Source organism: Lipophrys pholis (assembly GCF_963383615.2).
Source record: "Lipophrys pholis genome assembly, chromosome: 6".
Taxonomy (NCBI): Eukaryota; Metazoa; Chordata; class Actinopteri; order Blenniiformes; family Blenniidae; genus Lipophrys; species Lipophrys pholis.
Genome location: NC_137629.1, coordinates 29,891,354 through 29,902,048, shown reverse-complemented (window position 1 = coordinate 29,902,048; position 10,695 = coordinate 29,891,354). Strand labels below are relative to the sequence as shown.

The 10,695-nt window shown below is 44.3% G+C and overlaps 1 protein-coding gene across 2 annotated transcripts; it reads left to right on the top strand.

The window, feature by feature from the left end:
- Nucleotides 1-409: 409 nt before the first annotated feature.
- Nucleotides 410-10,670, top strand: cstf2 (cleavage stimulation factor, 3' pre-RNA, subunit 2). 2 transcript variants are annotated; one of them, XM_080465818.1, is made up of 14 exons: nt 410-528; nt 766-844; nt 1,371-1,540; nt 1,613-1,749; nt 2,623-2,742; nt 2,874-2,996; nt 3,387-3,516; nt 4,392-4,451; nt 7,567-7,666; nt 8,305-8,504; nt 8,705-8,829; nt 9,617-9,691; nt 10,100-10,250; nt 10,497-10,670. In XM_080465818.1, exons 1-13 carry the CDS (start codon nt 432-434, stop codon nt 10,223-10,225), a joined length of 1,542 nt encoding a protein of 513 aa, XP_080321944.1. In that variant the 5' UTR covers nt 410-431; the 3' UTR covers nt 10,226-10,250; nt 10,497-10,670. The 2 variants fall into 2 exon arrangements, with proteins under 2 accessions (XP_080321944.1, XP_080321945.1); XM_080465819.1 differs by lacking the exon at nt 4,392-4,451 and having other exon boundaries at nt 417-528.
- The last annotated feature ends 25 nt before the right edge of the window (nt 10,671-10,695 follow it).

Genomic DNA, 10,695 nt, shown 5'->3' with positions numbered 1-10,695 from the left:
CAAAAGCAGTGGGTTTTGTCTGCTTATGAGCCACAACTATCCGACTCCTGTTAATGAATCCCAACCACAAACTGAAAACACCAATTGAATATCTGGTTAACTGGTTCAACTAGTAACTGGGGAATTCCCACCGTTAAGGGATTTTATCATTCTTTTTGTCAAAACTAAAAACAACAAAAAAAGTTTTTACCTGTCTGAGCACAAAAGTTGTTAAAACAATAACACGTTATCAAAATTATAAACGACATCCATAATGTCAAATGAAAATTCTCTTTTTTTTATGAAAAAAAGAAAAAGAAAGAATAGTCGTTAGGGGCGATAGAGGTGACGCGTCCTCGTCGTCCTTTGGTTTAAGCCCCGCCCCTCCGGCAGCCACAAACGGAATCTTCCCTGTCTCACATCCGGGTGTCGCACTCTTCACTGTCCCCAAAATGGCGAACGTAGCATCCGCTGCCGCTGTTGCTGCAGCCGCGGCTGCTGCTGCGAACAGAGATCCAGCTGTTGACCGCTCACTACGATCAGTCTTTGGTATGTTTAGTATTGGTTCTTATCTCGGTTTGTCCCATTTTGGTTTAAGTTTAAGTTAAGTTTTAAGCCTGCGGCGGATGAATGAAAGCTTGCGAGCGGTGCACGAGCTGATGGTGTTGCTGTTCGCGAGGCGACGACTGAGCACAACCGAAATGAAGAAAAAGTACACCGAATGAAACGATGCGCTTTGCCTGTCGAAATTCTTAATCTCATCTTCGTTCCTGCTTGTCTTTGCAGTGGGAAACATTCCGTATGAAGCCACGGAGGAGCAGCTGAAAGACATCTTCTCAGAAGTGGGACTTGTCGTTAGCTTCAGGTAACGAGATTACTGAAGATGTAATGTAATATCTGCAGGTTTGAACCACCAAGCTTTGCACCCTTCTGTAGCTTTATGTCTTTCTATTAAGACACATTGGAGAGAAGGTCTAAACAGTGGATTGTGGGTATAAACATGTGGGTCTGAGCAGAGATAACATTGCTCCATTGTCGTAGCAAACATTGGTGCCAAACTGGTGAAGCACTTGTGGTTGGAGTGGATTAACTATATCAGGCTACACTCTCTTTATCCAGGCAATTCCAGATGTTGATACCTTCTGTAGTTTGGTAATTTGAACTTATAATAGATTGTTTATGAAGCATTATTCACCACACAACTGTTCAACCCATGTGCATTGTGAAACTACTTTCTGTTTCCTCAGTTAAGATGGTTGTTGACAAATAGAATTGTGAGACAAGTCCACGTCCTTTGCCTATTAAGGCCTTGTAATATGGTTCTCCATCTCTTTATAAAGTACTTTGTGGTTTGCTGTTGTGCCAATCATTTCGTGCCTGGTTGTTCTCAGGTTAGTATATGACAGGGAGACGGGGAAGCCGAAAGGGTATGGCTTCTGTGAATATCAGGACCAGGAGACGGCCCTCAGTGCTATGCGCAACCTGAACGGGAGGGAGTTCAGTGGCCGAGCCCTCCGCGTTGACAACGCGGCCAGCGAGAAAAACAAAGAGGAGCTCAAAAGTAAGTTGTTGTTTGATTGACAGATGTTGGCGCGGTGCAATGGTTCTCTCACGTGTGTGCCTTCCTGATCAGGTCTGGGAACGGGAGCTCCCATCATTGAGTCTCCATATGGAGACAACGTCCAGCCAGAGGAGGCTCCAGAGTCCATCAGCAGAGCTGTGGCCAGTCTGCCGCCTGAGCAGATGTTTGAACTTATGAAACAGATGAAGGTGGGTATATTTGTTTGTGTAAGCGGTGACTTAACACTCTAATTTTAACTGGCTGGACAGATTCTGCCTTGTTTTAGGCTTTTCATTATAACAGATTTAACACATCCACTGATGCTCCTTTAAATATTTTGTGCCGTATTGTTGGTGAGAGGTGTACTTCAACATCAGAACCACCCGCTAAATGGGCACTTATGACATTTAGTCATCAGGATTTGTAATTATCTCTGGGGGTGGTGCATTTACAACTCCCTAAATTGTGACAGATAATAGAGCATCTCTATTTTCACAAATTGCTTTTTTTTTTTGCATTTTGCATTTTGATGATTTTGCTTTACCCACTGCTGTTATCACGCAGACAAACAACATCTTCTCAAACGCTGCTTAGACTTTGTAGTCTCCGAGAAAATACGACGGCAAACGTTTCTCTCAGTCTGAATCACCTCCAACCTGACAACCGTACGCAGATGCTCTCCCTTCCCTTTCATCAACGGAGGATCTGCTGTGCAGCCCGTCTCTCTCTGCTCTGTCAGAGGAGCCTTTTCTTTGCACAGCTGGCAGTCTGCTTCATTAAGCTCAAAGAAACACCACGCTGCAGACATTTTTCCCCCAACTGGGAAAGTGTTTTGTTGCACTCGAGCTTGTGTCGGTAGGACACCTCCATATGTTGATCGGTGTATCCGCGCCGCTCGCATCTAGTTAGCGTGCATATTGTTGCACTTTTTTTTGCTGAGGTCACACATTTTGGGAGAATATGGTTATGTTTCTGACCATTGGTTTTGTCGTTTTTTTTCTTTTACCAATTGTTTCTTTTATTTAGTTTTAACCAAAAAATTTCTAGAATTTATTGAGAAATAGTGGTTTTTCTCTCTCCAGCTGTGTGTGCAAAACAGCCCCCAGGAGGCGAGAAACATGCTGCTGCAGAACCCGCAGCTGGCCTACGCTCTGCTGCAGGCCCAAGTGGTGATGCGGATCGTCGACCCCGAGATAGCCTTGGTGAGAGGACGCCGATTCTTTTAAGAGTTTTCATTTATGCAAAGCAAATATTAGTTGTCCGTGGATGTGAATTGTGTTTTTTTTTTTTTTTTTTTTTTTTTTTTTTAAAGTTGCTTTCCTTTTGTTTTCAGAAAATGCTCCACCGTCAAACTACAGCTCAGCCTCTGATTCCCAGCGCGCAGGCTGGAGGAGCGCCGCCGGTGAATACCCCGCAAACGCAGTCCAGCGTGCCCGTGCCCCAGCCGCAGCCCGTGGTAGGTCGCTGATGAGTACTGTGCGGTTCCGTGAAGGTTTCCCCACACGTGACGTCATGACTGAGACGCAGTTACGAATAGCGTTTTTAATGGGGTATTCACGAACTGTGATTTCTGCCTCGATACGACATTAGTTTGGAGTGAAGGTGGTCCCTATTTTAGACCCCTGAAATCAAACCAAGGCAAGACCTGCGGGCTAATTTTACAAGTTTCAGGGTAAATGAGGTGTAACTGAGAGATGGAGGGTTTGAAGAAAATTATCCACTCTAAGAGCAAGTTAATTAGACATGAAGCTGATGTTCTAATGTTGAAGAACTAAAAGCTGCTTTATACAACATTTAAAAAAACTCTATATTTATGATTTATGTTCACATTTTCTCCCACTTTCAGCCTGGAATGCACGTCAACGGAGCCCCTCAAATGATGCAGCCCCCCAACATGGGGGTGGTGCCAGGGCCGATGGCTGTAGCCGGACCGGGACCTGTACCTGGACCTGGACCGGGACCAGTTGGGCCACCAGGTGAATATCACATGACACGCTTATTTTTGATCATCATCTGTTTGTGGATAAGAATCTTTTCCATCTGTCTAGATGAGACACGTTTCATGTGCTTTCAGTAGTTATATGTGTCTTTTTTCTCCAATCTTCTCAGTAGTTGTACAAATTTCCATTTAATTTATTTTTAGTTCTGCTCTAGTATTCTGTTCTTGTTGTTTTCTTTTTTTCTAATTGGTGCAAATGAATTGTTAAAATCTCCTACTTACATGGCTCACTTTGACCCTAGAAAATTTTGGTTGTGGCCTTTTAATTTAGATTTTCCTATTGTAATAACCTGAAGCCAATTGAGTGAGTGGCCGTAGTTTCCAATAGGACAACTGTGTGTACGAGTTCCTGTAGTTCACACCGCATCGCTGCTAAAATATATCGAGGGATGAATTTGTGAAGTTTCAAAAGTGTTCCCAGGAACACAGTAGCCTCAATTAAACACATTTAGGAGAAACCTAGAGGGTTTTAAAGACTTTCTTGGGCCACGGTATATAAAGGTTTTGCACATGCCATGACTCACTGTGGTCACTAGGTGTCACCAGAGCCTTTTGGTTAGAAGATCTTCTTCATGCATCAAGCGCTATATGTTCATTGTGACTGGCAGCGATCCCATCATATTCACAGCTTTAGTTTTCTTGAATTCCTTAAACGTTCCACATTTTATCGTCTCTGTTTTGCTGTTTGTTTGTTTTTTTTTCCTGCTCAGTTTGGAACGGTTCCCCCGCTCGCCTGCCTGCGTCTTTGTGTGTGCATGAACGAGTGAGATGATTACACGAGCGCGTCAATATGCTGCTTTGCCCTCTTGAGCCTTTGTGTCTCCTGTTCTTTTCACTTTAATGCTGGCTCAGGAAATCTTCAGCATTCTCCCACAGGAGCGTCTGGCCAAGCTGCTATCGAGCGGCCTCAAGGTATCACTGTACTCCCGGAGTTCTCCAGTCCGGCGTCGGCTCTGTTAGGGAGCCGCGCTGTGTAGACGTACGGCTCACCGGGGCAGTGTTTAGACGTGCACGTTTTTACCGTTTGTTTCACTGAAGTGTCTGACAGTCACAAAGCAATGCATAATTCAACACATTTCATCTTATTTTGATTTTGTTGAGCAAATGACAGTGCTTTAACAAGATAAATGTGATGGAAAACTTCTAAAAGCTCCATATGAGGGTCAAATGTTAAAAATGGCTAAAAACTGACAAAAGGGGTAAAAACGGCTTAAAATAGTTCAAATCGTTAAAACGGCTTAGACTGGATAAAAAAGGTCAATCTTTTTAAATGTCTGAAATAACTGAAAGTGCAAACAAAATGTCTAAATACTAGAAATCTTTACACGTCTCTTCAATTTCATAATCATGAGCTTCAGTTTTGGTGAATATGCTGTAACTTTTAATCCATCCATTTAATTTGTTATCTATATATTGAGGCTTAAATTAGATTTGCGGCTTTTGGCGTTTCATCTGGTGGAAAGTAGGCAAACACAAAATGCCTTTAAAATAATTAATAATTTAAAAAACTGTGATTTAAAACAGGAAGTATTGAGGGTATTGAGTGAGCAGAGGAGGCTCGTTCACACTTGACAGGTGGAGTACAAGGTTTCCACTGCAACTCAATCTCAGGCAGTGAAAACGCTCATGAAAAGTTAAAGGTACATGAGGGCGGGTCTGACCATCCAAATCAATTCTCAAACTCTTAGGGACACACTGGAGCAGCAATGACATGAGTGACGTGTTCAGTAGCGTTTTGGTCGAGTTGAGGACTTTGTGTTTTATGTTTCTCGATACCGGAGTCGATGAATGTTTTCAAATCAGCAGAGCCGAGGAATGATCTGATCCTGAAAGTACGACACGGGTCCGTACAAGCGTTAGTGACTGGGTGACCTGTGTAATTATGACTTCGTTCATCATCATGGGCTTTGTTTGAGATGACATGAAGGGGCGGCTTTCCTGCAGAACTTCTTAAATATGTCTCATTCATCCAGAAGGATTGATGCGGCGCAAACACACGAGTGTTCTCATGCACAGTTTTATCACCAAGTGGCTCCGTCACACTGTTGCCTTGACTCGGCTGGCTGGTCCGATGTGGCCAAAGTGAACGTTTTTCTTTTTTTAGAACCGCGCAGCTCCAATTCTGCCGAAGCCAGTCGGTGCAGACTGTGCAGGCATTCTTCCTCCAGCTCGTCATTGTGCGACTACTTGGCAATCAGTACAAAGAAACACTTGAGGTGCCCCGCAGGGCACTTTTAGGTGAAGGAGGCTTCGAGCCTCATCAGGTCTGCGCGCCAGTGGCCGTCTCTGCAGTCAGTGTGCAGGTGTGATTGTGACAGAAAGCTCCCGGATGTGAGGTGCTCTTTTCCTGCAATCTTGTCTAAAGCGAGAGTTCTGGAATCTGACTGCGCTGTAGAGGCAAAAGACCTGAAGACAAATCACAGATTCTAAAAAGATTTACTTCCTGTCACTTTTTGTGCTTCATCGTGAGGGATTTCTGCTGCAGTGTGTGTGGTGTGTGTAAAGTCTGGGTGAGACTTGAGTCCTCAATGATCCCGGCGTCTGTTGAGGACGTTCGGGTGATGCCGTGTCTTTGCCCTCGAAAAACCCCATTCATCCTCACTTTCTGTGTTTATCTTCTGTTTTTAGCCTCGGTGCTGTTGCCATGGTGCCGTGGGTAAATTTGGGTCATGGAGCTAGGGGAGAGGCGTTTCTTCAACGTACATTTGCGCTTGTATAAACAGTGTGCTTATTTAGACCAATAGAAAAAACAAAAAGCATTTTAACTTTAACGACTAAATGAGATGAGAGTTTACAATCGCTTTCTGATTTATAAACAGTCACTTTAATGGGGGATGGTTTTCCCCAACATCCTCTCCTTTGTCTGATCCAGTTAAAATACACATGAAGGAACTTGATAAAAACCTGGGGTGTTGCCAAGATAAAGAGAAATTGTGTCATTTGCTGCATAATAAGAACTCAGTCACTTCTTCTTTTTCTTCTTCTTCTTCTTCTGTCATTGGCGACATCCGCGTCGCTCTCGCCGCATCTGAAGTGACGCATGTCACGCAGGACTCTCCTCACCCTTCATTGTTTCTGCTCGGAAGGCTTAAATTCAGTTCATCTCAAGAGATGGTTGTTTGCTTTCTAACGAGTGTGAAAAGTCATCAGGAATTTTGTCACGTCACGCTTTTTTTTTTTTTTTTTTTTTTTTTTTTTTGGGGGGGGGGGCATCTCCTTATCGCCCGTGTCTTGTCAGTCTGCCCAAGATCTTCTGATTTCTCTCACAGTGGTGTTATAATAACGGCAGCCCACGTCCACGCCGGTAATATATGGCCTCTATTAATCTGCTTAGTCGTCAATCTTATCGATTCACTGTAAAATATATTGCGTGCTATTATCTTTAAAGTAGGCCCGCCTTCATTGGGCCGCTGCTGGCTGGAGCGACTCGCAGCTGACTCTGTTCAAAGGCGACTCACACCCTGCAGAGGTCACCGAGCAGTCGCAGAGCAAACACAAAGAGACAGATACATTTACACCAACAGACAAATTAGATTCGCCGATTGGCCTCAAACGCATTGTTTTTGGAATGTAAGAGGAAATTACCCGGAGGAAAAAAAACACAAATTAAAACTCCACATAGAAAAGACTCGACACTGTTCCTGTCGTTTGGAATACGTGCGTCTCGGCCCATTATTCTCTAATAAATGAGTGACAAGACACAAGGAGGATAATCCTTTCAGTGTTTTCTGTGTCTGTGTGGGAACACGAGTTTTATGTTTTGACCCTTTTCATTATAATTAGTAAAACACGCTGTTATCGTTCTGCCTCATTTAGCGTTTCCCCGATCACACCCTCGTATGTCCCGGCATGTTGTGGTGTTCAGTGTTGGCAGATTGCTGTGATTAGTGTGTTTAAATCGTTTCCATGTACTTGAGGAAAAGGCTCGCCTTTCAGCCAGTTTCTCAATGCATTACTCATGAAACGGCCTGGAGAGAGAAGCGACGTGCGTATTGATTAGGCTGAATATACGATGCTCTCCTCTCAGGACCAGGCGGTATTCCCCCCAGAGGCCTGCTGGGAGACGGGCCCAATGATCCCCGAGGGGGAACCCTGCTGTCCGTCACCGGAGAGGTCATAGAACCCAAGTAAGGCGTTCACTTGAATCACTTCAACGTAGCAATTGCACAAGGTGTGCCTCTTAAGGAGTGCCTTTCAAGACGATGACTGTAATCCTAACGATCAGTCTGTTGAGACTGGTGGTTAAAATGATAACAAATAAGAGTTTATGCCACAGATCCTGGAATTAAAGCCAGACAAACACTTGTTGAACACAGTCGGGTGCATTAGTGACAAAAACAATGTTAAAGGTTGATTTCCATCCCTTAACAAAACAAAACACAAAGATAAAGAACAGAGGAGATGTGGACGTATTCTGACTCATCATCCCAAACAGACTCCGTGGTGTTAAAATACGAAGCCTGCGGTTCGTCTTTAGATTGTGCTTGATACTTAATGATTGTGGCTAAAATGACCGGGGTTATTGTCCTGATGGTTGATGCATACTTGGCGAGAAAAAAAGATCTTTGTTTTCTATTTTGAATGACACAGTTTCAGCACATGCAGCTTTGTAATGATGGACTGCGTCATCAAGTAAACTGAATAGCAATATATTGTCATCGTGCTGCTGCCGAGGATCACTTGTTTATTAAAAAGATTTTATGAAAACATTTGAGAATTACAACCTGTGCCCAAAAAGCTAAACGGGGCGTTTGTGTGCATGCAGCCGGGGATACATGGGAGCTCCGCCGCCACATCAGGCTCCACCTGTGCACATGCCCCAGATGGCAGGAGGACCCCCTCCAGATATGCGAGGGCCTCCGATGGACATGAGGGGCCCGCCTATGGGGGAACCACGGAACATGATGGGTGACCCCAGAGGCCCCCCGATGATGGAGCCGCGGGCCCCGCCGATGGAAACCAGAGGTAGCCGCTCGCCGTCCCATTCTCTGATTTGTCTGTGTGTGTTTTGAGCTTCACTCACAGTTTGTGCTCGGGAGAAAATGCACTTCCTCGCATTCAGTGATCCACTCAAGCAAGTTGCTTCCTCGGCGCGGTGACTCGCAGTAGTTTGATAATCGTTCCGAAGCGGAGTGTGAACGTCGTCCGCCTCTTTCCTCCTGCAGGTCGTGACCCGCGAGCGATGGACGCCCGCGTACCGGTGGCGGCTCAGAGGGTTCCCATGGCAGCAGGCATGCCGGGCCCCGTCCCTCACAACATGGGTCCGAACGCCCCTCCACCCGCACGACCGGTGAGCCCTCCACCCTACTCCCCGGTCCCCTGCACGCTCAGGGTGGCGCTATTGTGGGGATCTTTTACAGTTGCAAAAATACAACTCTGTGAAGCCTCCTGAGTTTCCTATTTTATTTAAATTTTCATTTATTGATCATAAAATGGGATCCAATGTACATCCAGTGAAGAAGAACACAAATATCTTCTTTACTTATTATTGAACATATCCAATTGAGCCGCGCAATAAGTAATAAACTCCTCAGCTGTATAAAGAGTGTTAAGCTGCATGAAGCAAGAATAGATTACAAAACTACCTCAAAGACTTCAGATATTCACCAAGTCCACAAGTTAAAATGTCTACAGAGATGATTTAATACTCTGGCTACCCGTTATTAAATACAAGAGCTCCTATTTCCAAGAACACTGTGCATTCTTTAAAAGATAAATTATGTGCTGTTAGATTAAACGCTTTACTTGTGGCTAAAAAGTGAATCATATTGCATAGCAAGACAAATCAATTGAAAATAAAAGGACATTTTAAGTTGGGGTTTTTTTTAATACCGTTTCTAGATACAGTATGTTAAGATTGTGCAGCTGGAACAAGAGATTAGTCTCACTACTGAGCCGAGGTTTTCCTGCTATTTAAACACATCGCAATTTACATTTGATACAAGTCAAGGGTTAGGGTTAGGGTAAAAATATTACTTGAGGAAGTAAACGTTAAAAACCAAACAGCGTTTTGCTCAGACTGGATAATATTTAACCAGATGAAGAGGAGGAGGTGTAACTGGCTGTTTGTCCTGCAGGGTCCTGGTGTTCCCCCATCAGGAGGGGGCTTCAGCCCGGGGCAGGGGCAGGTCTCCACCCAAGACCAGGAGAAGGTAGGTTTCACCTTGAAATACTTGCACGGCTCATTTTATTTCCAGCGTTATTGATTTGAAGGATTGGATTTCAAAGTATATTTGACACATTTGGAAGGATTATTAAATATAGTTGACAGAAAGAAACCAGTACCCCTCAGTCTACATTGACTCTGTCTTAAAATAACTTCTGAATATGAGGTGGGAAATTAGAATTATGCGCCGTATACATTACAGCTAGTGTATTAAGGTCGACAATATTTCCGAGGCGCCGTTCATGTGTGTTTTGGGGATTACGCACCACGTTTCGGCTGCGAGCCAGCGTGTTTATTTACATTCGTCTCGTGCAGCGTGAGAGGCTGTGACCACTAACAAAGCTCAAATCACAGTGTGTGGGAAAGGCTTCACTTTTTATTTTTTACCCCTCAGGCTGCCCTCATCATGCAGGTCCTACAGCTCACCCCCGAACAGATCGCCATGCTGCCCCCGGAGCAGAGGCAGAGCATCCTCATCCTCAAAGAGCAGATTCAGAAGACGGCGGGAGGAGCGCCGTGATGGAGGAAACGCTGGAACAGCCGAGGTGGAGTCCTTTAACATCCTGGAGTCCACATGAAAGAGGCTTTGCCTGCTCTGACAGTTTTGTGCTTTTTAAATGAAATAAAATACTCCAGAGAAGTCTATTGCTTCTATTTTGAAGGTTCCCCATTTATGTATACTGGCAAGTGTGTTCTACCCAATGTTTGGAGAGGGGACTCAGCCTTTAGGGGGGGGATCCCTGGATAAACTGATCAATAAAATGGCTTTAACAATGTTTACCATTTTGCAGATCGAGCTACAGACCTGAACCAGCCTGAAGACGTCTCATCTTTGGAAGTGTATAGTTTTGTTTTTTGTCCAAGTGTGAAGCTGATTAAAACACCAATGACATGAGCGATTGTCTCAGATGTTTTTCCATTCCAAACCCAAACATCATTGCAGCGATGGAAAATGTTTGTCAATTAAAAAAAAAAAAAAAAAAACTGAAG

What these genes read in the sequence shown, in the direction of transcription:
- cstf2 (XM_080465818.1), top strand. Translation starts at nt 432, where the DNA reads ATGGCGAACGTAGCATCCGCTGCCGCTGTTGCTGCAGCCGCGGCTGCT. An exon ending in AAACAAAGAGGAGCTCAAAA is followed by an intron (nt 1,541 to 1,612) that starts GTAAGTTGTTGT and finishes CTTCCTGATCAG; the next exon opens with GTCTGGGAACGGGAGCTCCC. An exon ending in AACTTATGAAACAGATGAAG is followed by an intron (nt 1,750 to 2,622) that starts GTGGGTATATTT and finishes TTCTCTCTCCAG; the next exon opens with CTGTGTGTGCAAAACAGCCC.